General features: G+C 43.6%; 1 protein-coding gene across 10 annotated transcripts in view; it reads right to left on the bottom strand.

Moving 5' to 3' along the window:
- Positions 1–8,207: 8,207 nt before the first annotated feature.
- Positions 8,208–27,838, bottom strand: part of LOC111248619 (latrophilin Cirl-like) — a 451,353-nt gene continuing 431,722 nt past the window's right edge. For 9 of the 10 annotated variants that reach the window (XM_086988339.1, XM_086988338.1, XM_086988340.1 and 6 more), the window contains 6 exons: positions 25,597–25,780; positions 22,660–23,059; positions 19,414–20,020; positions 18,826–19,098; positions 17,668–17,802; positions 8,208–14,009 (listed from right to left, as the gene is read on the bottom strand). In XM_086988339.1, the coding sequence (XP_086844465.1) occupies positions 12,831–14,009; positions 17,668–17,802; positions 18,826–19,098; positions 19,414–20,020; positions 22,660–23,059; positions 25,597–25,780 (2,778 nt within the window). In that variant the 3' untranslated portion in view covers positions 8,208–12,830. Of the gene's footprint in view, positions 14,010–17,195; positions 17,803–18,825; positions 19,099–19,413; positions 20,021–22,659; positions 23,060–25,596; positions 25,781–27,838 lie in introns of all 10 variants that reach the window. The other variant, XM_022801253.2, reaches the window with a different exon arrangement.

The raw sequence follows: 27,838 nt of genomic DNA, 5'->3' as shown, positions 1-27,838 counted from the left end.
GTAAAACATAGCTAGCCTTCCCCAAATATTCCATGCGTAGACGGAACAACAGGGGTGCGCTAATAACGGGGCAAAGACGAAGGGTGACGCCATAGAGGACCATTGCTGCGGACCGAAACTACTTATCTAGCTAATGGAGCAACGAGGACAAATAAAATTATTCCGTATCAAATGAGTGCTTAACATGTTACTCTACGTGATAATACAGGTTAATAAATAATGCTACACACATCAATGAGATTTCTAGAAACAGCTCATTTGGCTGACATGGTCTGGCCGTAAAGTTTGTCTCCAAACAAAAGTAGGTCTTCACTTTTTACTACGAATGGCCTAATCAACTATTTTTGATAGGCGGACAAGTTCGGCGCTATTCTACATGACATACGTTCTGCTAATATAGGCGTGCATTTTAGAGCAGATATGTCGCAAGGAACATAAGACTGTATTTCGGATCACACCAGTCAACCGGTTTATCAAGCGAAAGCTATAATAGTAAACAAGTAGCTTGACTTCTTTCTGTGGCCTTAGGAGCCACTGCCTGTGTGTGCAGAAGCCTAAAGGTATTTGCCCTAGACCAAGATAAATTCTAACTCTTTGATTTTAATTTGCTTTTTCTGCCTCTCTGCCCAAAAACGTGTAACCAATCATCCATTCTGTCCTGCATTAGTCCTAATACTTGACTGCCTCCGGCTATAACAATTGGCTAAAATTGGCTTTCGTGTCATTTTTCTATGTAGGAAAAAGCCATTCGATTGAATTAGATTTTGCCAATTTCTAAGTCATACCGTACGAAACAAGAGAAATAGGACTAGAAACGAAGGGCCTCAATCGCAAATGTACATTGTACAAAAAAAAATCGTTGTAAGGCTTACGCCTAGCTATGAAGCTATAATTAGTCTCGCCTTAGCCAACACCGCTCTACAGGATGTTTTCCTTAGAATCCGATTATGTTTGTTTATCACACCTACACAAAAACACGGTATAGCTATTCTATCATATTGTTTTAATATTGCGGAAATATCTCTCATTACGATAAATTCAATTAGAAACGTTGCCTGGACTCGATCGCATAGCTTCACTTAGCGTTGTTCAGTGCGAAATCGTCATGGATGTGCCGGGTCAGGTGTTCAACTAGTTCTTCCCGAAGCAATATCAATGAGTATAACATGTGAGAACAAAAACAGCTCTTAATTTACTCATTAGACTATATATTTAAACACTCTGTATATTGTAGATACGCAATGCTAATGTATAAACAGCTTTTCCAAAACTAGTTTTGATGATAAAAAAAGCATGTCGTTTAGAAGATAGTCGTTCTATAATTTAGTCCGTAAACATTTGAAAGAGGTATAAAATAAGGCATCATGTAAATACAAAAAAGCGACAGATTACGTAGGCTTTTATTGTTGAGCAGCCATGATCGTCAAATGACAAGGACTTTTGCCTGAATGAAGAATAAGCGCCGAACTGTTTCCTAAAATCCATAAAATATATCATTCCATATATGGTTCCACTCACCTTTAGTCACACATTGTACCTATTGGCAAAACCTATTTTATCGTCTACCGTTACGTGCAAACCACTGCCCCTACAACTGGCTTGAACGACGCTTCCTTATCGGCCTGCTATATATTTCACGATCCTAGACATCAGATTCTATGCATACGGCGGACATTGCTAGAAGAATTTCCATCGTAAATATTGGAGCTTACGCACGGGAAACGCGGGTACACACCATTAGGCTATGCTTTTTCCCCGCGCTTTTCTGTGGGGTGCTTCTACCGATTCATGATCTAACCTCTGGCACCGCAAGCTGCTTCCCCGTTAACTCGTCAAGTCATTTCATGAGCAACAGCTTTTCTTCTATCATATTTACGGCTATCGGGTGAACGGAGCCGGAAGGTGTGGGATTTCGTCGAGTATAAAGTAAGCTGTAAGAGTAAGCCGGTTTACTAGTTCCTCTTGTACGTGCTGTTCGAAAGGACCTTTTTCGATCCCTCTCTTAAGCAAGAACCATATTGATCGGTAGCCATATTCAGCGCCGATACCAACTGAAAGCGTTCCCCCAAGCTATTGACTCACAGTTAGCGTACTCATGTATTCGAATAAAGGTAAACTTTATTTCGGCACTAATAACATTTCATAGTAGTTTCTAGGAAATTTCAAAGTACACTATAAATAACGACTTATAGTAGAGAAATGATGGTTGAAATATTTAAATTCCCTCAAAGAAAGCGTAGAATTTCTACTTTGGAATGGAAGGCATACGATGCTACGCATTCTAGATGATTATTCTTGACTAGTCTTTGAATACTATATTAGCCAATGTGTGTAACTCCGATAAACCGGAGGGGGGCACCCCCTAAGAGCACAGAAATTCGTCACGAAAATCTATGCTTGACCTGAAAGTCAGATGAGCAAGGAATGAGGAGTAAGGGAGCGCTGAATATTTCATTCAGGTTGCGTTTACATCCGTATGCACACTTTGATAACAGGTTCGGCTCTTATTTTTTCTCGTTCAGCTGAGCGAAGCAAACATGCTCGCGAGGAAAGTCAGAGGTCATTTAAAATTCCAACTACCAATACCCAGACAATTATCATTTTGCTCAATGTACGTGCAACTTCTTTCAAAGAGCGCAGGCCAAAACACATTTCGTTTTTCCAACACAATAAGTGATTTACGTCATCACTTGAAGCCTTGCACTGAATTCTCCATTTTTCTGTAGCCGTTTCGGAGGTGACCCTTCGTCTTACTAGGTTTCTTCAGGCGTTGGCGGAAAATACGAAGATAGATACACATCCCGAACGTTAGCGTGCCCTCTGATATAGTATGTAGCAACGCGGTACTTGAGTATTTGATAATATTTATCTATTTTGCCTTGTTTCTGCTGATGCACCGTATACATGTGCACGGGCACAGTGTGATTAACTTCTACCCTTCCGCGGTGTAGGCTTTTTTAGTAAGTACTAGCCGTAAAGATAATAACAACAATGAAAAATTTCGAGTTTATGAGTGAAAAATGTGCCCTAGGTATTATATTTTCAAAACAAGAGTGCTATTTGAAGCACATATTAACGAGGTCGAAGAACAACAGACAACGTTTTCCGTGATTAAATTGAATTTCAGAGCGCGCACTTCAAGAATGTATCGTATTATAACCGTCTTTAAATATCTTATTGACGCTCTGCTTTGGAAGCGAAACAGATCACCATTGCCAACTTCCCAGTCCACGCCTATAGTCACTTTTCATATGATTAAGGGGAACGTCCTGTTTTACCGCTTAAACTAGATTCGGGAAGACTTGAAAGGCAATTAGGTGAGTACACCCTATTGACTAGTCTGACTAAGTAACAGCCTGGCGGTACCTGCAGAGTAATGTCTAGCACAGCGATATTTACGTTAGGATCCCAATACGAATCAGTCAAATAGCGGGCTCCAAGGCTAATCAGCCTTACCAGCTTTTGGGTAAGATTTGAATTTTTATTCGCAGCTTTTCCTTGACTGCTTGAAAATAATACCTGAACCTGTGCCGAGCGTGCCGGCCACTGCTGACATTAGTAGGCCAAAAATGGAGTAGTTTAGCGTCAGCTGTGTACGATTTTTGGTCAAAAGTTTAAATATATAACTAATCCTACCCAATATAATTTTACATTCATATTACAATTTTTGCTTTTTTAAGAAAAGCGTTAATTTTCGGTTATTCAAACGATTCTCACTGTTGAAGTTTTGTTAATAGCGGCTTTTGCTAGCAAAAAAAAACGTACAATAAATACAAATAATATAAATCTTGTTAATTGTTAGCTTATTAATTACGACATAATTTACATGCAGCGCTTTTGACTAACTGCCCTTGAGTATTGTCTACAACGTCTTGCAAAATGATGAACGGAGCAAAAACCTTCAAATTGCAATCCTTTAAGCATAGCTTTTTCTATCAAAACTCTACGTTTATCTATAAACGTATTCGTTATATATTAATGTATATATTGTGTACACAATTCAGATATAGGTCGTTCCACCCATGACACACGCTATCTATTTCATCTGTGGGGCTAAAAAAGTTATTACCATTGTTACTACATCTGTTGTCGTATTCATTATGTCTATTGGATTTTTCTACGGTTGAACTCGTAGGTGACAAAAGCTGCTTTCATTATTGCAATGTCTGGCACAAACCTTCGAAGCATAGCATACTCTATGGCCTGCTCGGCCTTCTGTCCGTTATAGTCCCAATGATGTAGTATAAATTTAGAGCCTTTACATAAAATCTGATCGTGATCGTATTCGATCATATACAATAGCAGAAAGCCGTTACTAATCAAGCGACCGCGATTACTGTAATACTTTATAAAAACCATTTATTGTAAATGGATGATGGGATGTCCGTTATATGTTTATATTTGATATTTAGGAACAAGCTTTTTTATGCTAAGTTAATGGAAACAAGACAAAAACGTGCTGAACGTTCTTTTCTTCGACGGGCTGTGGGTTTTTGGCAGTCGCTCCTACATCTTATGCATGCGGCACGTTAACCACCTCTGTTAACTGGGTCTCGAATCGACGAGGACCAGTTAATGAGTTTCGGTTGACTGAGAGTACATATTAAAGTAACGGTATAGCACATTAATGTCCAGACCATTTTCTATGAAAGCATAGCTAGCGAAGCGTTACTTCCTTAGTCAACCCACGCCTCTTCTTATACAACTAAACAGACCCAAACGTAGGTTGGGGTTCGGCAGATTTGAATAGCTCATATAATCGACACGGGAGAGCTAACAATATGCTTTGGGTCAAGTGTACGCCTTTGGGCACTGCTCATATTCATTAAAAAAATATAGCAGCGATTTGGGTTTTCAATAGCGCGACTCTTTGATCAATAGACGATCATTGGATTGGTCCTCTATCGTATATAATCATTCGACTATTTCTGCATTTGTTTTTTGACATTAGCCTAGCTTACGAGATGACTATTTGAAGTTAGTTTGTAAAAAGCTTGCATCTACCTCGTTGATTAAGGATGGACGATTCATTATCGGATGGGCATATTTTAAATAGTCGCATTTCGCAGATCTTGTTTTGACATAAATAGATTACGTGGATGAAAATCTTTTAAAAGCCTACTTCAAAGGGCTGACAGCGAACAACAGCAGAGTGTCTTTACGTTGGAGAAATAAGCAGGTACACAGGCAGATCGAGTCTAACGTGGGCCACGTTTTTCGTTCTAGGACAAAAACATTAACTATATAGGGATCGTTGCTCATCTCGGCCAGCATCTGTTCGACTAATGTCAATAAAATCATAACATTGTTCACTCAATTTGTACACTAAACGATGTACTAAAGCATCGCAGATTGCTGCTACGCACGGACAACCATTACCTTGTACCTGTTGACTATTTTTTTACGGGAAATACCGCTCTTGAAGAAGCTTTGTAAAAACTGACAGCTAGAAGACTATATAAATCTGTAATCGATTCGATCTACATCATTAAATATAGGTAACGCTTTTTAGGTATTTTTACATCGGACTTAAAGTTTAAAAAACGTCATAAATTTTTTTTGTCATCTGCTGTGTAAAAGACACCATGGGTTTATTTAACTTGTGCATGTAGAAGGTGGATATATGGTTCTCCATATGCTACTATCAATCAACACCGTTATTGTTCTCACATGTCCTAGCTGCACGCCACAGTCTTCACGACGTATATCCCATTGGGAAAATGTAATAATGCACAAGCTAAGTCGTTTAATGACTTCCAAATAACGGGGTTAGATGTTAAAAGCAGTCGACATTGTTGGTGTGTATGCTTTTTTTTTTGTAACAAGAACAACAACGACAGAAGTAATAACGAATCAATCCATGCGTGCCGCGTTTAAACCAAGTTTACCGCTGCGTGCAATGAGATGAAACGGTTAGACGCACGAGCGGCACGTTTCCACACAGTTCCACGATTCCTCTCTGGATGGGACAAGGTGGCAGAAGACGATGATGCCGGACCACGCCAACTCTTACCAATGGAGTCTTGTTATCTATACGACTAGTTATGGAGAAAATGCCTGGGTCATAAGCAGGATTTCTCGGCGTAGTTGTGAAGAGCTCCAAGATGGGACGGATCTTCTGTTCCGGGGTGCAGACTACGTAAATGTTTATCGATCGTCTGAACTGCGGGTCATAACGTCTTGTTCTGATACAGACGTCGCACGGTATAACCTGCTAGCGCCATTAAATTCCAAGAAATAGCGTAACGGCGGAAATAATGTAATCTGGATTCGATATAATCTGATAGTTTTACCTCTGTAGCACAATTATTACGTATTTATTAGAAGTGATATTTTAATTAGATAACTTGATAATAAGATTCTTATTTAATTACTATTACTATTGCCAATGCGTTTATAGTGTATATATATATATATATATATATATTGTTATTTATATAGAAATGTCATTCACAACGGTCATGTTTATATATTATAACCAACACCCACCTCGACTGCGGGCTCAATGCAATGCCATACCTTTTATATAGATATAAAACTAAAACTTACTCGGGTTTTAGATGCTGGTATGACCTTTACTTTATTACGAGACTATTGAAAAACTGTGTTCGAGGTACGTTAGCGTGGGATTGATGGACGGTGTTGGTATAATAAACTTGCCGCTTATCTCATATCGGATGGTAAGGCACGTCATTGACGCACCATATTTATACGGATCTCTGAGGCCTGCTTGTACAGCTGCAAAGCGAAAGTAAATGATGCGGCTAGGACAATCGATTCTAAGGACGACACGTTTACATTCAGCCAAACTATCATGTAACACTATCTAAATTGTAACACATAGTAGACAACGATGGGGCCAAGTCGAAATAAATCATAATAAAATGGATACGGGTAGAGGACATGCATATTTTATTGTTCTCGTTCTTGCTGTTGTTATTGCGGAGCTGAGAAATAGAACTTTGTACGGTTTGCTAAAATGATCCTCTCAGATAGACTAATACAGTTGCATTATAATTTATAGTATTAAGGTCTCGTCTAACGACAAGCCGATTGACCTAAAATTGAGTTACGGCAGTAATAGGACAGGCGTATTGATATTCAGCTGAATGTAAAGTTCCTAGCTGTCAGCAAATTATGTTTTTCTAACTTACCGACTTTCCATCAGACTCGATATAGCTCCAACAATAGATTAAATGAATAAGCTCCAACTTCTAAATGCCATTTAGAACTGAAGAGATGTTCAGTACTGCCGAAGGACCATCGAGAGTTCCACACAGCATTTGACATAATGGACAAACTTTTCAGTGGCCATCTGGTGCACGAATTAATGAAGCAAGCTTAACTTTTTTTTTGTCCATTCAGCTCCTAATTCGAAGAGAAGAACAACGATTGAGTTCTCGTTTTTACGAAGTTTCATACGTATATTTGTGACCCCGTCAAATTATCCCACCATTATTAAGTGGCCTACAATAATCAGACACGAAAAAACGAAATCTCTAAAATTTATCCAGGAGCAGATACTACACAAATACGTATTGCGCTGTTTGCTGGCAGCATTATTCATGTAGAAACAACGTTGGCTTGTCATCATAGTTGTCTGACATAAAATCTGAAGATAGAATTACTGTTGCCAAGACCTACCGTATGCTAGTGGTCACTGTTGCGCCACAAGCCAGGAAACCGGAGGTTTGCACTACCTTAGGCCAAGGAAGACCATGCCTGTCGAGAGGTATAAAAGCCTAGAGTTTGTCATTCTCTTGAAAAATAAGTCAAATGATTATTCATAGGTAATCAATACAATGGGATTTGCTACAAGATAACGGATTGGTTTCAGCCTAAGGCTACGGCCTGTTCCCCTAGTAAATAGCAATACATTTAAATATTTCAAATATTCATTGTGTTATAATATTTTATTTACCCAGCAGTATAAACGAGCCTATACAGACACACACACACACACACACACACACACACACGCACACACATTTTCACGCTCTAAATATTATAAGCAAAAGCAGTTTTCAAACTCGGCTTTTATTTATAGTCAATCAAATATGTTCAATATGAACAACTTTTTCGCCAAAACGTTTATGGCTCTAATTTTAAAAATCGTACCGTTGCATAAGCCAATTATTATCATATCAGCTTATTATATTAAATGTATGCTATTCTAGCGAGTTCCAACAAAGAAAAACAAAGATTAGTTCAGCTGGAAAACGTTTATTTTGGCACTTTCTGTACATCAACGCAATGTGTTTCTCCTCAAGTTATATTGAAGTTCTTCATTTTTACCTGTTCCTTTCTTTTTTTTTTTCTAAATAGCTCTCATCGTCTCAAATCATGTTAGGGTGTATGTGTGTGTGTGTGTGTGTGTGTGTGTGTGTGTGTGAGTGTGTGTTTGTTTCCGTGTCTTACTTTGTCTTGACACTCTCAGTTTCTTTCATACAATAGAATGCGTTCCTCACCCCCATTATCAACAAGGTTGTCATCGTCAGTATGATCGTCATCCTCATCACCATTACCATCAACGTTACTATCGGTCTATCGAAATCTTTCTCATCCCATACTGTCACACAGGACATATTATTGGAATTTCACCATTTTGCTTTCATCCCCGCCCATTTTTTCGTTTTCTCATCGGCGTTAACATCTTTCTCGAAAACGTTTGCTTTTCCCCTATGCCTACAGCTAGCCCCCTATACAGTCTACTTTTCCGGGGGGGGGGGGGGGCTTCCGGTTTTACTTCGACTTTTCCGATGACCTTTTCTATACTGCTACTCTGTTCCTGTTGCTGTAGAGCGATCGTTCCCTGTCTGTCGTTTAAGTTTCTCGTTCGCCCGCATGCCCTACCGCCCTTTTTCGTCTCAGTTTCGCTATTGCGTAGCGCGCTAAAGAACGTGTTCCGTTCCGTGTCCGTCTGTCGGTCTTTGACGGACAACCCCGTGCTTTTTGTCTTCGCCTCGAGATCGAGTGCCGCGCGCTATATGGAGTTCGTCTTCGCTTTTGTTCAATCGAGACTAAAACGTAATCGAAAGATAGCGGAGGAAAGCGGTTACCAGGAAAGGTCGAAACCAGCCATTGACAACAAACAAACAAACGAATAGAATGGCAACTAAAACAATTGTCGGCTTCACAGTACGACGAGTCAACAAAACGATCATCCAGGTAAAAGTTTTATCTATTTCTAACACCTCGTAAGGTATAGGTACAAGTAGAGTGTATATTAATTGAAAGAGGAGCGAAAAAAAAAAAAAAAAAAAACAGCTTAAGTTAAAAAACTGACCAAGATCTTTATACACAGGGTTGTTTACATTTGGGCACGATCCAAGCATACGAATATGAGTGATTAGATTATCAATATAAACTACACAAGCGGCCCCGAGCGCGCAGCCTCTAAATCGGTTCTAACTAGGTTCAAGGCCAATAGACAACTTTTCCTAATTAAACTTGTGCGGGTACAGTGCGTTTTGTCCACGCTTTGTCTCTATTCGTGTGTATTCTTTGAACCCCTCGGCATTTCAATACTTACTTACATAGTCTTTATTAGTACCTTCATGATCATATTCATTCGGCTACTACTTATTGACATCGTCTATAGTGTTAGTATCTTTATTCCGTTCGACTGGTGCTTAATCTTCTATCAGTGATAATAGTAGTTTCAATGATACTATCATCGGAAATTACCATATGTACGTAATCGTGAACTGAAACAAATGTGTCACGCGCACACACACCTGGCATCCGACGCAACATCAGACGTGTTTGTATTCTGTATGTACGAAAACAGCCCGTTCTACTCGCGTCGGCAATTACTGATCTTTTATACGTACGCTTCGATATCAGTAAGGCTTGTCTTTCCTTCATACTGGAAAATATGATCGTTGAGCTTTGTGTGCTATTTTATCCGTTCCTGTAGTTAGTCTATAGTCTATCTAATTCACGTGTACGCAAGGGTCGGTCCGATTACATTTTCAGCGCGTGCTCAAGGTCAGTTTGCCTGATTTCTTGATTCTTTCCACAGGGGGTAGCATTGTTCAGTTGTTTGCCACCTTGATGTGTCCGGCTATTCGATTTTGTTTGTATGTCCTTACACTGTACATACAGTGAGCGCTAGCGGTTTCAGTTCTCTACGTAACCATGCCTGCGCCCTATCTGTCGCCTTATGTAGGTGTCAATTCTATTGGGTTTATCGTGTGCTCATCTGCGTATGGTGCATGCGTGTCCCTGTGTGTGCGCGGGTGTAACGGGAGAATATTTACAAAAGCGAAACTTACGGCCATATTTGGCCGAATTGCCATTGAAAAATATTATATGAAGCAGACGAAACTGCAGTGTCCAACTGAGTCGTGTGAGGTGTTTCAACGCCAGCCCGCGAACCGCATGGGTGACTGGGAAAGCTTGGAAGCACAACTGGGTCAGCGCTCTTGCTTTCGCTCCGTCATTTCTCTCTGCCTTTACCCTTCGGGCTGCACATAAATCGAAACCAATATCAATAACCAATCGTTTGTCAATTATTCGACCCTTCCTCCCTACCTAATTCTCGTTAAAGGAGTGATCGGTGTCCGTGCGTCGTCTGCTCAGTGACTACGGTGAATACCCTCATCTGTGATCCGGCGCTCGATTATGACGCGCTAACGTTTCGGCGAATTCTAGTTGATACCAATCGAACTACCGCCTTCTTCAACTTAGACTATTCCAAAGTGACCAATTTATTAGGACCTATATACTGTTTTAGGTACTCCCCTGAGTGTTTACTATCTCTTTTCCCCCCATTTTTTTTTTCATTCTGCAAAAGTTGTCGATCTTTATGAAATAATTGATTGCTTCCTGTTATCATCGAAGTGTGAAAGTATCTTCTTATCATCTTTATTTTTACTTGCAGCAATGTTTATATGTATAATGTATGTACATGGTATGCACAAAAGACATTTCATCAATCATTGTAATAATAGGAATAATTATCGTGGTTATTTTCAAGGAAGCGGCTCGAGCAATTGCAGTGTAAGGTGACTTTTGCACACAATATAATAATCTCAATGTACCTCTGTAGTACTGTCTGCGTCCGTGCGTGTCAGTGTGTCTTTATTGGGGATGCTACAATGCATAAAATCGAAAATTTCTTCGAAAACGCCAGCTTTGTCGTGTTATTTACGTGTCTTGCCTGAATGGGCCGGCTTTCGACTAGAAGAAATCGCTGGGTCAATTCTTTGCTGCTGTTGTATTTAGTCTTCCAGCTTATAGCAGTCATTTCACTCTTCGCCTGACGTCTGGTATACACAGTGTATACAGAATGTTTATTTTTTAAATCGCTACTATTATATCTATGTCGAAGCAAAAAGAAAGAAAACAGGTTTTTTGATTGAGATTTCAGTCGTGGTGGCGGCACGCCGGCAGTTGTCGTCAACCTATTTGTGGTTGGCGACTTCACATTGCGTTGTATCCCTTCAGCTTTATTGTTGTTTTTATTGTTACTGTTGTCGTTGTTGTAAACTATACTATCGTCATCGTGATCATCATCGACTCTTTGTTTCGTGTTATATTTTCGTAGCAACAGAAAGTAGTTTCTGTTTATATTTCTTTCTCATTTTGTCATCATCATTTATATATACAAACAAAGATTGTGTGTTTGATTCTATATAATTATCTAGCATACTAGTTAAAGATACTCAGCTTTCTGATACTCAGATTTTCCATCGAAATTACAGTTATCTTCACAATAGATCACCATCATGTTTTTCGTCCGAATTGCCTGGCGCCTGTTTTCTCTCTCTCTCTCTTTTTCTGTTCTAGGGTTTCTGTTCAGTTTTAGGGTTACACTCGATTTATGAATGAATTTTGAGGCAGATTTTTTCTTTCGGTTGGGTCAGGCGTTTTCTTGAGCCTGAAAAATTAACAGTACTTTTATATTTGTTTGCGGTATAAGTAGTGTTGACGGAAAATCGACAGTGTCGGATACCTTGGCCCGGTTTTAATGCAGCTCCAAGTAAGAACTGCCTCTGGCAAGTATTTCCACTATAGTTGTAACGGTTTTACGGAACACTTAATGGCTTCATTTATTATCATCGTTAGTATTAAATAGCATTGGACAAATATCTTTTTTTACAGCGTATGTGGTTACATTGGCCCTGGCGAACGGCATCACAAAGACCATGTTTCTCCGGGTGTTCTTGTGTTTGTTGCCCTGTTTTGACCGTCCATGCGCGGTCAATTCAATGGGTGGGTTCTTATAGTGGCTTCCAACAACACCTTCAAACTTCGGGCTGTCCGATACGGCAGTCTGGTCGTTCTGAAGGTGCTACGATGGGGCAGTATTTCACTTAATAGCAGTGGAATATACACAGAATAAATATACAGCCGGCTCGCTGCGCCCAGCCTTTTCGCTCTCGTACTCGACACTTCTGTGTACCAATTAAACTGTAAGTACTTTTTAGAGCTTGTTTTTCCACCGAACAGCGTCCATGTTTTTCTGTTTATTTCCACTGGGGCGGCGTCCGGATACAGCAGTGTGCTTCTTGTTGGCCTTCTATTTTTTAATTATTCGCAATGAGTCAAATTTATTCTTCGGACACCTTTATGCAGAGGCTTTTTCAGCGACGATTTCTTGCTTCTCAATACTTCACTGTTTTGCGTGTTTCCAAAAGAAATTCTGGCCTGATACATAATGCATTATGCGTGTTACGCGCACACACAGGACGAGAACATACACAGGTATTCACGTCGAACTTTTCACATTTTGTTTCTTTCTTACTTTTGAACCTAGTCTAATGGCCCAATGGGGTGGATCTGGTATCGATCAACCTGGACGGACCTCGTATGTACATTAATTATTAACAATATGTACTTAGGTTGTACCTCGGCGGTTGGGGATTGCTAAGCCCACCACTGCTGGGGCTGCCATCGGACGACGCGGATGACGACGAGGAATTGGACGAGCCGGATGGCGAATCTAATGGGTTGATGCGGCTGACGACCTTCTCACCGTCAAGAACGGCGATCACCTGATTGTCGTGAGGCGACGGCGTTTGCTGGGCAGCTAACAGCTGTTGCTGGACAGCTGCACGCTCTTCTTCCATCTTAGCGGACACCTGCAGCGCCTGCGTTAGTGCCACCTCATACAGCTGCTGTGGCGTGAACAGTTGGCCATTTACCTGGACGACAGGTGTGGACGCAGCGATCTGTTTCGCCCGGCGAGTTGTGGCCGCCCGTTCAGATGGTGTCATACGCGCCAACGTTGCGTCGAGCTGATTCGAAATCGATGGATACTTGCTGATTAATGGCTGGCGTTGCTCATACGCATCCGCTGATGTTAGACTCATGTCGGCCGTGTTGCCGTAGAGTATATTGGGCGTGGAGTCTGCAGGCGCGGGTGGAGGCACCATTGACGCCGCAGCTCCTCCTCCCACGTCAATCGACTCGTAGATGTGGTCCGCGAATGCCGAATACACGCTCGATGCTTCTGAATAAGGCCCAGCTTGGCCAGCACTGGCAGGACCAGCTCGTGTCCCGCGCCACTGAACCCACTGACCCTGGAGTTGTTTACTGCCTAGCGTATGGTGAGGGTGGCCGCCCTGGCTACCAGCTATCCCCATGGCTTCTAGCGCGAGGTTATGCTGCGATTTGCTAAGAGAGCTGTTCATTGCCATGGCCATAGAACGTGCGCGGTCGTTGGCGTTGACTACTCCGCTGCTGCTGCTGCTGCCTATGACGTTTGATCCCACTACCGATGTCGCACCCGTCCCGTTGCTCACTGTCCCGTTCGATCCGATGTTGATGGTCTGCGGTGTAAGAACTAGAATCGCTGCCGAACTGTCCCCCGCTCTGTCCGCCATAGATGGGCGAACAGGTATTGTAAATTTGCCCCCTCCCGCCATGGTTGCCACGGTGACGCCCTGATGCTGCTGAAGATGATGGTGGTGATGCTGCTGCTGAACCACCGGGATCTGGCCGAGAGACTGCGCCGTAAGCCCCGATACCGCTTTGTGATCCGTATTCCACGAAGGGTGGGGCTAAAGTTATCAAATTAGAGAAATAGAAATAGAAAAAAGCAAGAACAGGCAAATCGGTTAACTCATTATATTCGGATGTCACGTAGTTTCCACCACAATCTTATAGCACTACAGCTGTATCGATAGATGAATATGTGTAATGGGAAGAAGATAACCACAAACAAAGGCCGCTTGATTTGCAGCATCATGGCGTAGTGACCGCAAGAAGTCCTTCACCAAACCGACGCCCAAACAGGTTGAAAAACGGATGCAAACAAAAAAAAAAACAAATTACTTTGAAGCAAAGATAGCAAGAAGTAGCAGTCTGGTGACTTCTGTGAGTGATTAATGGGGAGATAGGCAAGCATTTTGATAAAAGCTGGAATCGAGCTCGAACATTTTTGATATTATATACTGGATTAGCCATATGTTGGCCTGTAATATCTGTACTCTGCATTAATCTAGAGAGAGTTACTTCGCTAAGTATAGTAAGCGCACTGGATGGATAAGATGTTTAAGAATCTGCATTGGCCATCAAGTTTGACTTGCCCGCTAATCTGCTTCGAACGGCTGTTACCACTGCTAACGGCCGCCGACGGTTGTGGTATTATGATGATCATCGTTATGACGAACTTCGGACAAACGAATACAGAGACAAACTAGGTTGAGAAATCGGCATAGTTGGGAAATAGCTTCAGTGTTAAAGGTGGGGTATGGGGAGGAGAAGCCGGGATGGCGACGTTGCCCTAATGAGTCTAATGCAATCATCGCCTCGGGAAGTGGGCGGCGCATCACGGCGCCTTCAAGGCCTCTTTAAGCAGGGCACATAGGAAAACCTCATCCCAGTTCTACACTTCACTCCTTGCTGATCAAGGGTCGAGACTCTCAGAGGAAAGTGCTCCTTGCAATAGCAAAGAAGATGCCTATGAGCTGCCCTGAGGGCCGTTCTAGTCTCAACCCTTAAACCTAACTTTGCTCAGCTCCGTCCTCTCTCTCTCACAATCGTTGAGTCATTTTGTTTGCTTGCGCGCTTTACGCTTCCTGCAAAGGCGCAGGACCACATAGGTAGCACAAAGAGATATGCCCCAATGGCACTATTGCGTCTAGGGATTGTAAAGGCAGGCGAAAATAAGAGAGGAAGCCGAACTGACAATGCGTTTCGTTCAAGAGGCAAGACAAGTTTTAAACAAAGCAGGGTAGAGAAGGCTATAAGAGATAACGATGTCAGTAAAAGATACTTATTGGTACTGCCCACTGAACGCTGAATTAAAAGGCCACGAGAATGAGGGGCAGGCTAAGGTTACACGAGGAGCACGCGGTAGAAAACAAGCGAAAGCGATGTACGTAAGTATAGTGAGTATAAATTTAAAATTCTAATACATCAAAGTAAATAGCACACATCACTACTTCGTCATCGAAAGCCGTCACCACGCCCATCAAGGATTAGCCTAAGATGTTCTTCGTGTGTCATCCCATAAACACATACACACCGAAGCTATGGCCAGCTGAATGATGGTGATACATAGGACGATAGAGCTGTAGCTTGAAGGCTCGAATGTTGGCAATTGACACAACGAAAGAGAAAGTGAGTGGAAAATCGAGAGAGGGGCAAGGGGAGTTTGGAGTTGGACGGATACCGAGTCATCATCTCTTTTGCTCGCCCAGTCTCGCTGCTTCGCGTTTTCGGCTCAAGTAAAAAAGTGACGCACCCCCGGGCGGCGCCCTACGCAGCACCTCCTCGACGTAAGTGACGAAACGACAAAGCCACCAGACTTACCTAGAGCTGCCACTAGCTCTGCTGCTCTTTGCGCTTTGCTGATGGTGGAGCAGTAGCAACAGCAACGCAACGAGGCAGAAGAAATAAGAAAAAAAATAAGCTACGGTCGTTGTGAGGATTTACGTGTTGACGAGAATGATTTGCGAGGGTTGCATCAACACTTTCACGGACAGGTCGACGCACAGAGAAGGCATATACTATAGTACACCGAGAGGCAGTGCTCACGCATGAAATAGCGGTGCTTCAAGCAAGCTCCAAACCGAGTTAACAGGGTTAGGGAAAAAAAAATTTAACGAAGTTAGCAACAGACACAGCCGCCGTCGAAGCAACAGTAGAAAATGGCGCGAAGAAAAGCCTGTCTGCCTGACGTAACAATAGACGACGGGAAACCCCTGACTGCAGCCACAGTTGGTCCGTTAGCGTGTCTTTGTCGCACTGGCTCAACTGTAGTTTGCATACGTACCAATGCGATGCATTGCACTCGTGCTTGACTGATAACAAGCTTCCTTATTCTCCATTAGTCGTTCTCGTTGAGCAGTCATTTGAGTCAAGGCTTGCTAACGTTATTAGTGCGCGCGTGTGCAAAAGAAGATCTACATTCATTACGCAGAAGAGCAATAACCAGCGACCCGCTACCACGGCGACCATCTAAAATAACAACAATGCATTCTGGTCGAATTTGCAAATGAAAAGAGTATTTAAAGAGTGAAAAAAGTTTGAAGACACAGAGTTAGCGTAGTAAGTGATTGTGGGAGCAACGCAGCGTAGCGGAGTTTAGTGTTCCCAATTAACGAGATGAGGGGCAAAATAAAGTTCTGAACTAGCTCTGCTCATTGGAAAAAATTAGATTGCAACTCAAAACGAGATAGTGAAAGGGATTATACTTCGACTATTATCAAGGATGCGCAAAAGAGGGTGTAGGTGTGTAAACAACCTACAAATGGTACATATTATGGTAACGATAGGAAAAAGATATTTAGTTAACACAGCGTATTCTTGAGTAGAAGGTCAATGGTGGAAGAATATCATCCAAACTAGAATCCACTAGGGACCTCAACCGCGAACTTCTTCCGCTCAGTGACTGTATTATAACAAATGAAAATTGAAGACAATGCCTGCTACCGATGAACGCTTCCGAACTAATACCATGCGAAGTTCCAGTTGTAGGAACCAGCATAAAAGTGCTTACGGAAAATAAGCACCTGAGGGGTCAAGCACCGGAGTCGAGCCAGAAAAATAAGTAAAAACAAGAATGATTACGACTCCTTTGTTACATTTGCTGCTCTCACCAAATAGCAGTCCGTTAGTAGCACCAGCAGAAGTACTTGCAATAGTTAAGAGAAACCCTAGCGAAAAGATTCTAACAGAAAAGAGCACGTTTTTCTTTTGCATCCAGTCTCTAATATTTGTTTGGGTTGCCGTGTTGGTACCTGACGCCTGCTGTAAACCTCCGGCCATCGCAACTCTACCAGAGGCCGTCATCGCTGTCGCGGTAACTACTGTGGGGCAGATGGTACTGCTAATCGTTGCAACGGACGAGGCCATTATCGCCATGAGCGAGGAACCGCCTTGTAGCGACTGATGAGCCCCCGCAAGTGGTAGCGACTGCATTGGCGAAGACGTTGATGCAGTCGTCATTGTTGCCACCGCTGTAGGGTGCACGTTATGACGTAACACGGCGACCGAGGCGGGATGCAGGTCTCCGGTAGAGAGCGTCTGGCCGAGGCTGCAGTGGCTCTGTGGGTTGCTCCCCAAGCAGCTGTTCGCCCCAGGGTTGATGTTCAGACAGTTGAGGTTGTTCGGGCTGTTCGGATGTAGGTTGACTGAGGAGGAAGTGGGGTTGGTGGAGGTATGATGATGTATCGAGGATTGGGCTGGTATTGGCAGGGTAGGAATACGCACATGAAGGGGGGCGCCGTTTCCGCTGTTGACGCTCACGTCGATCGCCAGCTGATTTCGTCCCCCGAACAGACAGCGCTTCAGGCAGTTAGGTAGCCAACGCGAGTTGGCAAGGGTGTGTCCATACCGGTCCTGGAACTGCGCGAGGAATTGAAGGAAACAAAAAAGAGAAGAACGGGAGGTATGAAAACGTTATTATTAAGAATTTCGCAAAGTATTATGCGTTCGACTCGGAAATCAATACATCTTTCGAGTATCAGTGTTTCACACAATATTATTATGGATATTATGTTTCCAGTGCTGTATATCTTCACTCTTTCGTTATAATAATTGTGTCAACAAATACTTATTAATTAAAGTAATAATAATAATAATAGTTATGGAAATAATCGCTTAAATAGCATAATAGTAGGATTCGACTGACGTTGTTTGTGTTAACGATAGCGATACATTGGGCCGCCGTGTTACATCGCTGCCGCCGTCCCTGTTCCATGCAACTTTACCAGTACCCTAATGGCGTTCAAGGCTTATAGACGGCTCAACTGTGCCCATATTGATTTTCTCCCACTTATAGAAAAGCGGGCCACACACGGCCCGCGACGGAGCTGCTTTTCGTTTTCACAGTAACAGTGGCTAACACTGCTTCGTCTACTGAAGTAGCACCAGCCGAAATAGCAGCTTTTCGCTTCTGTAATCACCCGGACAGCCCCTGGAGCTCCTATATAGCGCTTCCTTTGCCCGTTTGCCTCCGTGTTGACTATCCCCGCCCTCTAGTTAAAAAACCGTTGCTCGTAAGCGAGCAAAGTATTTAATAATCGTTTAATAATAACACCAATGGCGACTGCAGCAACGGCGGTGGTTATGGCGATATGAAATTCGGCGTGAACGAGGAACAGGAGAGCCTGCAGGATGGAGTAAACTAGAAGATTTCATCACCGTATCATGCAGAATCTTGAAGCAGATACGGCATGCGCCCACCGTGATCTATTTTTCCGCAGACCGCTCCTTCAGCGCCGCACCAAATAATGAAAGGAACATTGATGACTATCAATGGTATAGTGAACGGAAGAGGATGGTCAGGCACCGCGCGCGATGAATATGCCGTTGAAAATGAGGATTAGAAAATATCGAGAATAACTTCGACGGCAAGCTACTACTTACCGCTTCGTTTTTCCAGCAGGTGAAGATAAGCAGGAATAGGCCGAGCAATGAGTTGAAGACAGCGAAGATAATCGCCCAAGTCATGTTGAATTTGGCGACGTAGACGACAGAGGACGCCCATGTGAACGTCATGAACACAAGTAGAACGCTGATCCAGTATAGATAGGACCTTACGGCATGTACCTTATCTTCTTCTTTACCTTTGACGCTAGTCGCCAATCCGCCCTGGTTGCAAAGGATGCATACACTTATACATACGAACACAACACAGCCCTATTCGACAGGACAACGGAAATGCAAACAGATGTAGGAGTAATGAACAGTTAGATTGTGCGTCTAATTAGGCACTAGTCTGACTAACTAAGTTAAATATACATACGACATACGGCGTCATTGTGTTTATTGAACGAGAATAGTACAAAATGAACGTTTGTATTGCACGGCAGATACAGAGCTGTCTATTACAATGCAATAGACAGTACAATTATACCGCTTTTATCATTATATCTGCACATGATATTGGCACAGATCATGCATCGATAATGTCTAGTATAAGCGGAATATTAATGTTCGATGAGCAGTACTTACGAAGATAATTCCCACCATGGGCGCAATGAAGCTGAAGATAAAGTAGTTATCGGATCGAAGCCAGCAGTATTTTGGTGTGCCGAAACTGCTGGGGTCGATCAGCATCGATATAGCGGTCACGATCGCGGGCGGGACATATGCAAGGATCGCGTAACAACGCAGTTTTGATTTGTGAATCTCCATAGGCTCGACCAGACTGTTGTAGACGTGGAATCCTTCGAAGAAGGTCCATGTCAGTGATACAAGCAGAAAGTACTGCAGGAGTGCAGCGACCACACTGCACAAGAGGTTCTGATGCGTCTGGTTAATGCCGACCACAAAGATGAATTCGGACAGAAGTAGATTAAGCGCGAGGTTCCGGTGCACCCATAGCTGGTCTGTTTTGTGCAGTTTTAATAAGAACAAAAGCAGGAAGGCAATACAGCAGAATCCGAGCGTCACGCAGCAGCCGATTGTGACGACGAGTCGTTGGTCAAATGGTTTCTGCGCGGCGTCATTTTGTGCCGGTCCTTCCATGAGTACTGCAAAATTGCCCAGATGATCGCAAGTGCAAATGGTATAGGACCTATTGCTCGACTGTACCCAGCAGCCCTCGGATGACCATGAACTGAAATGGAATACGAAACAGGATGAGAGCAGATTATATTAGATGAATGAACTACTATAGTCGTTACTTGTACTATAGTCGTTATGGTGGCGATGTTCACAATAACGCTAACAGACACTACTGGACAGCTGGGCTGACTAAGCTAAGGCCTTTGGCTTGCGTTCGTGGTATGCACTTCGCCAGCTACCGCCGTTTGTACCAACTGTGCCCATTAGAACACCCCTTTTCTTCATCACTACCACGAACGATTCATTCACTAGCGCGCCCCCCTTAAAAGCTGCTTCTTTACAGTCAACTACGACCACTACTGCAGCTAGAGAAGCGAAGCAGGCAAATCAAGCTAGGGCCCGCACAGTACATATTATACGCAGACGACGAAAGCGACAACGCCCATTAGTGAGAACAACTTGCCCTACTGCAGCCATTACCGCCAGCACGGCGAAGACTAACTGGAGTTAGTCGGAGCCGAAAGCCCGGCCGGGTGAAGCCGAGACCAGCCGGCTTCGGGAGTCGGAAATTCAAAGTAGAATGGCATTCAGAGCTTTCAGTTTCATGTCCTTTGTGTTGGCAATGTGCGGGAACAACACGATATTCTTTCCATCTCTGTTTCTCAACATTTCAGATTCTTTCGCCCGCTTGCTGGCGTCCTTGCCCGAGCTTTCGCCAGCTAGCCAGTGCAGCGTACCGACTCTTGTCTATGTGCCTTGTTGGCGTTGGATTGTTGGTAACGCGATAAAAAGAGGCCGACAGGAGCCGACCCGGCCAAGTCAAGCCTCACTAGGGGCTGCAGTAGCAACCTCGTTAAACGAGATTACCAGCGCCCAGAGCTGCTACGAGACGGCGTTGACAGCGGTGGTCTGGCTGGCGCCCATTGGAATCGCGTTTGGTCGACAAAACCGCGAGAAAGGCGGCAGGAGAGGGCGAGAGAGAGATAGATAGATAGATTGAAAAAGGCGAGAGGGTTCGCGATGGAAGCGAACAACACAGAACGAAATTAAATCTGAAATCTGAGCTGTTCAGACGACCGTCAAGTCTCGTCTTGCGTTGCGTCCGGTATGCGTAAGAGCTTCCTCTGTAAAGCCTATAAGGTCGGAGCAGCCGGCCCTCGTCGGCTTGGTTCTACTTCTTTGTAACTAGCAGTCTGAGGTCGGATTGGATTGGGTTGCTATTGAAGCACAAAAAGACCCACTAACTATCTACCTAAACGTAGTATAGCGTCAACATGGCTCTGGAGAGACTAATGAGAAAGCCAGCCATCGTCGGTCCATAGCATAAAATCAACTAAGCCAATCTCGGTTCAGGGCCCAGTGCTTAGGTGTCACATCAGTGCGGCAGCGTGTCAGGTCGAGCGCCAAACGCATGCCCCGTCAAACTCTAATCCTCCTTCTCTGCGAGGGCCAATGCCATTGCCACGAGCGAGCGATGCTTTTGCGTCCAACGCCTTCCTATGTGTAAAATGGTGCTTATCTATTTAAAGAGCGGTGGTGCACTGCGGCTCGCTTATTCCGAGGCAGCTAAAGATGAAATAAAGAAGTGTCAGTTTGTCGCATGAGCCCAACCTCAGCCGGCAATTAACGGAGGTAAACATCTTTGATGCGGCAGGCACTAGCTAAGCAGCACTGGTAAGAGACAGTATAAAAGCTAGCTGAGTGTAGGAACAGCCGAACATGTAGAGGGAATGGAAATGCGACGAAGCTAAAACGCCACAACGAAAATTATTACGCAGATCGTCGATAGGTGAAGGAAGGTGGACGCTTAGGCAAATTAGAATTGTTTATAGAAAAAAAAAGAGAAAAGCCGGCATATACAATCAGTCAAAGAATTGCGTTGGCTACCATCGACAGGAGGTAAGTCAGAGTATTCAGGCGCATTGAAGGAAAGCTGGATCTGCTCATGGGTTTAGAGGGACAAAGAATCACAGATCTCTGAAAAGCAGACAGAGGGCATAGCAGGCACTAGAACCAGCCGACTGAAGCGGTTGAAACAGCGGCAAACACAGGAAGTAACTAACGCAAACACAAGATTGAAAACAGAAGGAAAAACAGGATTTGTCTAGAGGAGATGAGATGGACTAGTTTTTTTTATATAAAGCTTAAACAAGCGAATAATGTGCTGAGACGTCGGTTATGAGATGTTCCCTCATCGTTATTTTGATATGAAGAACACACTTGCACAGGCATTGCCTCACTGGCGCTAATGAGAAGTAAGAGCCTGGTTAGAAGTGTATATAAACAATAAGCCATTTTGAACGCTCACTCTAAGGCCAAAGGTGTGTGGACATGTGATATGATCATTTTGGCATGGCTGTAATACTAATGCAGATTTTATGTTAGTAATCCGGCGCCGCCTCGTTCTACTACTCAGGCATTGTACATATGATAGATACATGAAATACTAGGAGAAGCCATTAACTTTCACGCCTTGTTGACCGGCCAAGAACGGTCAATGCTTCAATATAGAGAGTATCACCTACGGTGAAAGAAGCCGAGAAACCTAGCGAAATACTTTGTTCTCGATTTAAATTTAAACAACTTAACTGTCATATTAAACCGCGCCAGACGACTACTACTACTACAACAGGTATATGATGTTTGTATGTGTACGAATGAAACGCGTTATAGATGGACGGGGACACTTACTCTGAATTAGTGTTCCAATAAACGCACTGCGGATCTGAAAGCAGGCCTTCTTGCAAATGGCGTAGTGTGACTTGCAAAGGCAATGCCAGACGATTGTCGCCCTGATGTCCAATGGATGCTGACACAATTCGTGAATTGATAAAGCCATTGGCCAGATTGTCAAACGTCGGCCGAGGAAAGCGACCTTCCGGCTCAGGAACGAGAAACGTGTCAAGGTTGTTGTAGGCTACGAAGATCAGCCTTCGAAGGCTGCTCTGCTTATAAAATTGCTGAATAGCTTCGATTGGAAGTAGGATCGAATCCTGCATCGCTGACCAATTTTGATCTCGTTCGCGGTCCGCAATCGAAGGAAAGTATACGTTCATATTACGCCACGAATCGATAGCTCGTACAGACATTACTGAAAAGGAAAAAAGCAAAAAAAAGAAATTACTACAAGTAACAGTATATATATAGTGGCGGCAGTACAAAAACATAATACCGCAAATACACATGGGCAGTAAGAAAATAGTGTCCTAGTGTGATCCGTACCTAATTCAGATGTAAGACCGAGACCCATTTGTACCCACGGGAATTGAGCTTTCTATCTAGACGGGAACAGCCCCCAGCTTTCAGTTGATCGTCAATATTTGTATTGCCTTCTCTTCAGCTCAATTTCTAGCGGGCTTCAAGGACATACTCGTACGGAGACCTCCGCAGACCATTCTTCTCTTACAGCAAATGCAACCGTTTGCCTTCTATTAAGCAAGGCGCTGCGCATATGGAATGGACAACTAACACCATCAGATCGAGGGCAAAGAAAAGGTACAGGAAAGGCGAGCAGGGAGAAATAGAACGAGATTAGACAGCACTGTAGAAATAAAAATAAACAGATCTTATGGGAGATTCAATGAGGTAGGTTGAGTGGAGAAGAGGAAAGGGCGAGCACCCTAAGTAAAGTGGGTGCAGCTGGCGGGGCGAAGAAGCCTACCTTGCCAAGTTCGGTCCCACCATGGTTGGTCAACTGCTTTCGCCTATGCATCCAAAGTGGGCCCAATTATGGCGCCTCTGTGCGTCAAGTCCATTGTGCGTGACAAGCGCGCATCTTTCTGTACGTGCCAAAGTTATCTGGTTAGACGGGTAAGCGAAGGAACCCACCATTCCATAACAGTACATTTTCTACCTTTTCCTACCAACTCGAGATATGCGCTATCAGCATTGGCCTCACTTAGTCAAAAGAGAAGAGAAATAGTATATAGCAACAATGATGAAAGAACTGATGGGCGCTAAAAAGGCGGGTACGATAATAACAACAACATGATCGTAGACTCCGCGACGTTACTCGATGCTCCGGTCAGTCTGCATTAGACGTTACTCGTCTTCTTCGAACGTATGTTTCTTTGCCCGCAGTCTTGCGTCATACGGATGTTCCTCTGAGGGCCGCCCATCGTCGCCCACCTGCAGAGAGTTACCCGCTGCCATGCACACTTTTAATGATGGTGAACGTGACACGACACCGACCGCGCCGGACGTTCGGCCGCGTCCTGTTGATCAGGCAAACAACAGGTTGTTGGTTTCTACGACTAACTTGACAACGATCGGTCTCACAACCACACCCTGTTCGGATTATTCAATAGACAGCTAAAGAAGATCAGAACATCATGAAATAGGCACCGATAGACGACTTCTTCGGACATCACTTGCTTCTTTCTAGATTACCTCCTCCAAAGATGACAACGATCAAAGATCTCGTTAAGCCGTACGTGAAACACTGCGGGCCAAGTAGTGGTCAAAAATGTTATATGTAGATATTATGCACATGTGTCGGGGTGGAGATTGGCTTTTACGAAACAAGTACACAGGTATGTACATATTTGGCTCTACTAGACATGTGAAAGGACTAAATCGAGGTTTTTGACGATTTCAACAAAAGCGGCTTTAGTACGGAGATTTGACAACAGTCTCAACGAAGGCTTATTGTTCCTTCAACTAAAGAAAATGTTTTTATCCAAACCATCCTATTGCATATCGCTGAATTGATTACCGCATTATATGCGTTATCGAATTTAAGACAAGTATTTAGAGACGAGAACAGCGGTACGGTGACGACATTAAAGTCAGCATTAGCTTTTGACTGAAGTCATTGGAGGCGTAATGTTGTGTTGCTGAAAAGTAACGAACTTGAACAAGCAGTTATGAACAGAACAATTCCAGAATAGTACTTAAACAGGTACCAACAGTTAAATCGCCACTGCCTGCCTCAGTCTCCTTCTGTTTCTTCGCCATTCGAGCACGGCGACCCAGATAGCGACATGAGAAGACACACCCTGAGCAGACGGTCCACGCTACTTTTCATTTTGTAGTTTTCCCCCTTAGTGGCGCTTCTCTCGCATTTTACAATGAATGTTGGCACGAACACCCGCTGGGTGTGGGCATGCGCTATGTATTGGTAAGTGATGCGAAGAGGAAAGGGAGTAAAGAAATAACACCATAGGAACAACGTGGCCAAAAAACTAAGACAAACCACTTCTAAGGAGTCCGTCCATTCAGCGTTCCGTTGTCAGGAACCTCGGTCAGCGCGCATTTCCGAGTTCACCCCCCATCCCGAAACATACCCTGCTCGTAGAGCCGTTCAGCTGTCCCATGCCACCATTTGCCTGTTGCTGTTCTCCCGCTTCTCAAAGCAAAAACTGCACAAAAAAGTCGGCGATGAATGGGCCGGCAAATGCAGTCCGAAAGGCGCCGAGAAACGTGGCGGGAAAGAACCGAGTGTCGGGGTGCACATCAGCCACGACAATAGCCACACGGAAAACGTAAGGCTTACTCACAGAAGCTTGCCCAATAAAGATCCTTTCCTTTAAAGAACGGTATGTCAGAACTTTACAGTAGCATTAAAAAAAATAAAACGAGATATATAGAGACGAAAAACAGGAGGAAAGAGAAAAAGGGAACACTTACAGATGTTATTCTTGACGACTGGGTAGTTGGTCTCCTGTGTAAACGTGTCTGACAGTAAGACGGCGTTCTCCTCGAGCGCTGTCATGAGCCTGGTGAGAATCTGCTTCTGTTCGGCAGGGTTCAAATCTGCCCACGCTTCCTGATGTTTTTCCTCGAGCAGGTTTGACATCGTCGCAACGAACTCCTATAAACAGAAAACAAGCGGAATGAAATCGAGCACTCGTGTCCTTCACAGCGTGTTGTTCTATTGCTACTGTTATTGCCTTTTGTCCTGTTACCGAATGGATGGTCAATGTTGACAAGGGTCGGCAGAAGCGAAACGCCTGTGCTATTGGGCAGCGACAGCGTACCGTACCTAATAGTAACAGTATATATATATATATATATATATATATTAATAATATCTCATCAGAAATGAAAGTGACTCGGAAAGAGAAAACAAAAGTAAAAAAAAAAAAACGCGAGCTCAAGCAGACACCTTCGATGAAAAAAGAAATGGTAGCACAGCTTAAGCTGCTTGACACAGCCTATCTAGGCTGTCGACTTCGTTAACCACTATTCAGAAAACTCTGATACTTGGCAAACAATAAGAGGAAGAGTGGCCGAGTCTGTAGCCAGTGCGGCGTTTGCAAAACGAATGCTCACGATGCGGTTGTCCTATCCTGATAGGCCTTCAGACGGTCCTGTTCCATCGCTCAGCTAGCTGCTGGTCAGGCCGCGTCACGTCACGCGCAACGATTGACGGGCTACGTGCTTTTTTCTGTCTTGTTGGTCGCGGCCATCGCATCAGCGGCTGGTGCAGCAGCCCCTACCGAAGTAGTATAAACATGATGTTCCGTTGCTTGATGCCATTCAGCCGACCAATCCGACTAACCATGGATTGCTTAGGGGGATCTTTGCGGCCTTTATTTCCGACGTGATCATAAATCCAGCAGGACTTTCAGTCTGGCTGGTCTCGTCAGCTGGTGCGAACTGGTTCGTCGCTGAGCTTTTTTGACGTTCAGCGATTAGAAGCATATTCATGTATAAACGATGAGACGAACCACCGTGCATCTATTGGCATAAGTTCGAACAGTATTTAGCAACGTCTTACCATATAGCTAGCCATACGATTGTGCCGATGATATCATGATGTTACCTGCTTTTCACTAGGCTTTTCACTAAGGTTCCTGATCGTAAAGTTGCTCTTCCGATTTGTGCTAAGATACACAGTTAGCACTGTTATCATACGAGCAGCCCGAATATTAATAGCCTAGGAATATAGTAGCTCGATGACTGGTTCATTTTATTTCAGAAAGAACGGCTATTTGCGTTGATCTGGGTACTGTGTTCCGAAATCGACTCTCAAAAAATACGAAGCTTTTTCATACAAAACTACAAGAACGCACAATCCCTGTTACTTCTAAGGATAGGCCCCGATTTCATTTACGTCTTGACAGATGTTTATGTGTATGCATAAATTTGAAATTTTCGCCCTTTGAAGTCATGCTACCAATAATTAAATTAACCCGAGAACAAAATCCAAACTTGTTGTAGTCTCGTGGAACTTTATATTAGTTTTGCCCCTTCTAAGCTCGCTGGAAATATCCTAGCGCCGTCTTCCGCCCATGGCCACTGCCGGACAAGACGAAAAATTACATCAGGTTTCGCCGTCAGACACATTGTACACTCAACTAATGTCCTCCTTCTTTTCTTTTCTTTTCTAGTTTCCATGTATTTATTGTGTGCACATGAGTGCAAGATGGAAAGCAATGACTGAATTGGATATAGTCCATTTATTGTTTGTTTTAGAGGTGGTAGACCCTCAACAAATAAGCCCGCTTCATCACTTTTGTTCCGAATTAAAAATTTTAGAGAGAACGAGCAAGAGAATACGGTGCAGTTACACATGGCATGTCTGTTAGTTTATCCGTCTGTTTCAGCTGGCATCAGCACGTAGGCGTCTTTTTTCCAACGCGGAGATATACACGGTGGTATAGCGCCGCTAGGCCCAATCTATACGAGATACGCCTTTTTCCCTTCATTTTATTGTTGGCAAAAGCTTGTGTGTGGCGGTGCGTACCAGGACGAGGGGGCTAAACCCGGAAAGCCTTGTGGACTATGAAGGATTTCTGGGAGACAAGGAAGGGGTTAATATGGCTGCAAGTGCATCGAATGGGCTAGTCTTTTGGCGTTGCAGTTGTAGGTCTCCTGGGGGCCGTGCATGGCTTCCTCCAGCCTCACCGTCAATATTGCTTACGGT

The sequence above is a fragment of the Varroa destructor genome, unplaced genomic scaffold, assembly GCF_002443255.2.
Source record: "Varroa destructor unplaced genomic scaffold, Vdes_3.0 BEIS01000004.1, whole genome shotgun sequence".
Classification (NCBI taxonomy): Eukaryota; Metazoa; Arthropoda; class Arachnida; order Mesostigmata; family Varroidae; genus Varroa; species Varroa destructor.
Note: the sequence above shows the minus strand (reverse complement) of the source record. Positions and strands in the feature narration are given on the sequence as shown.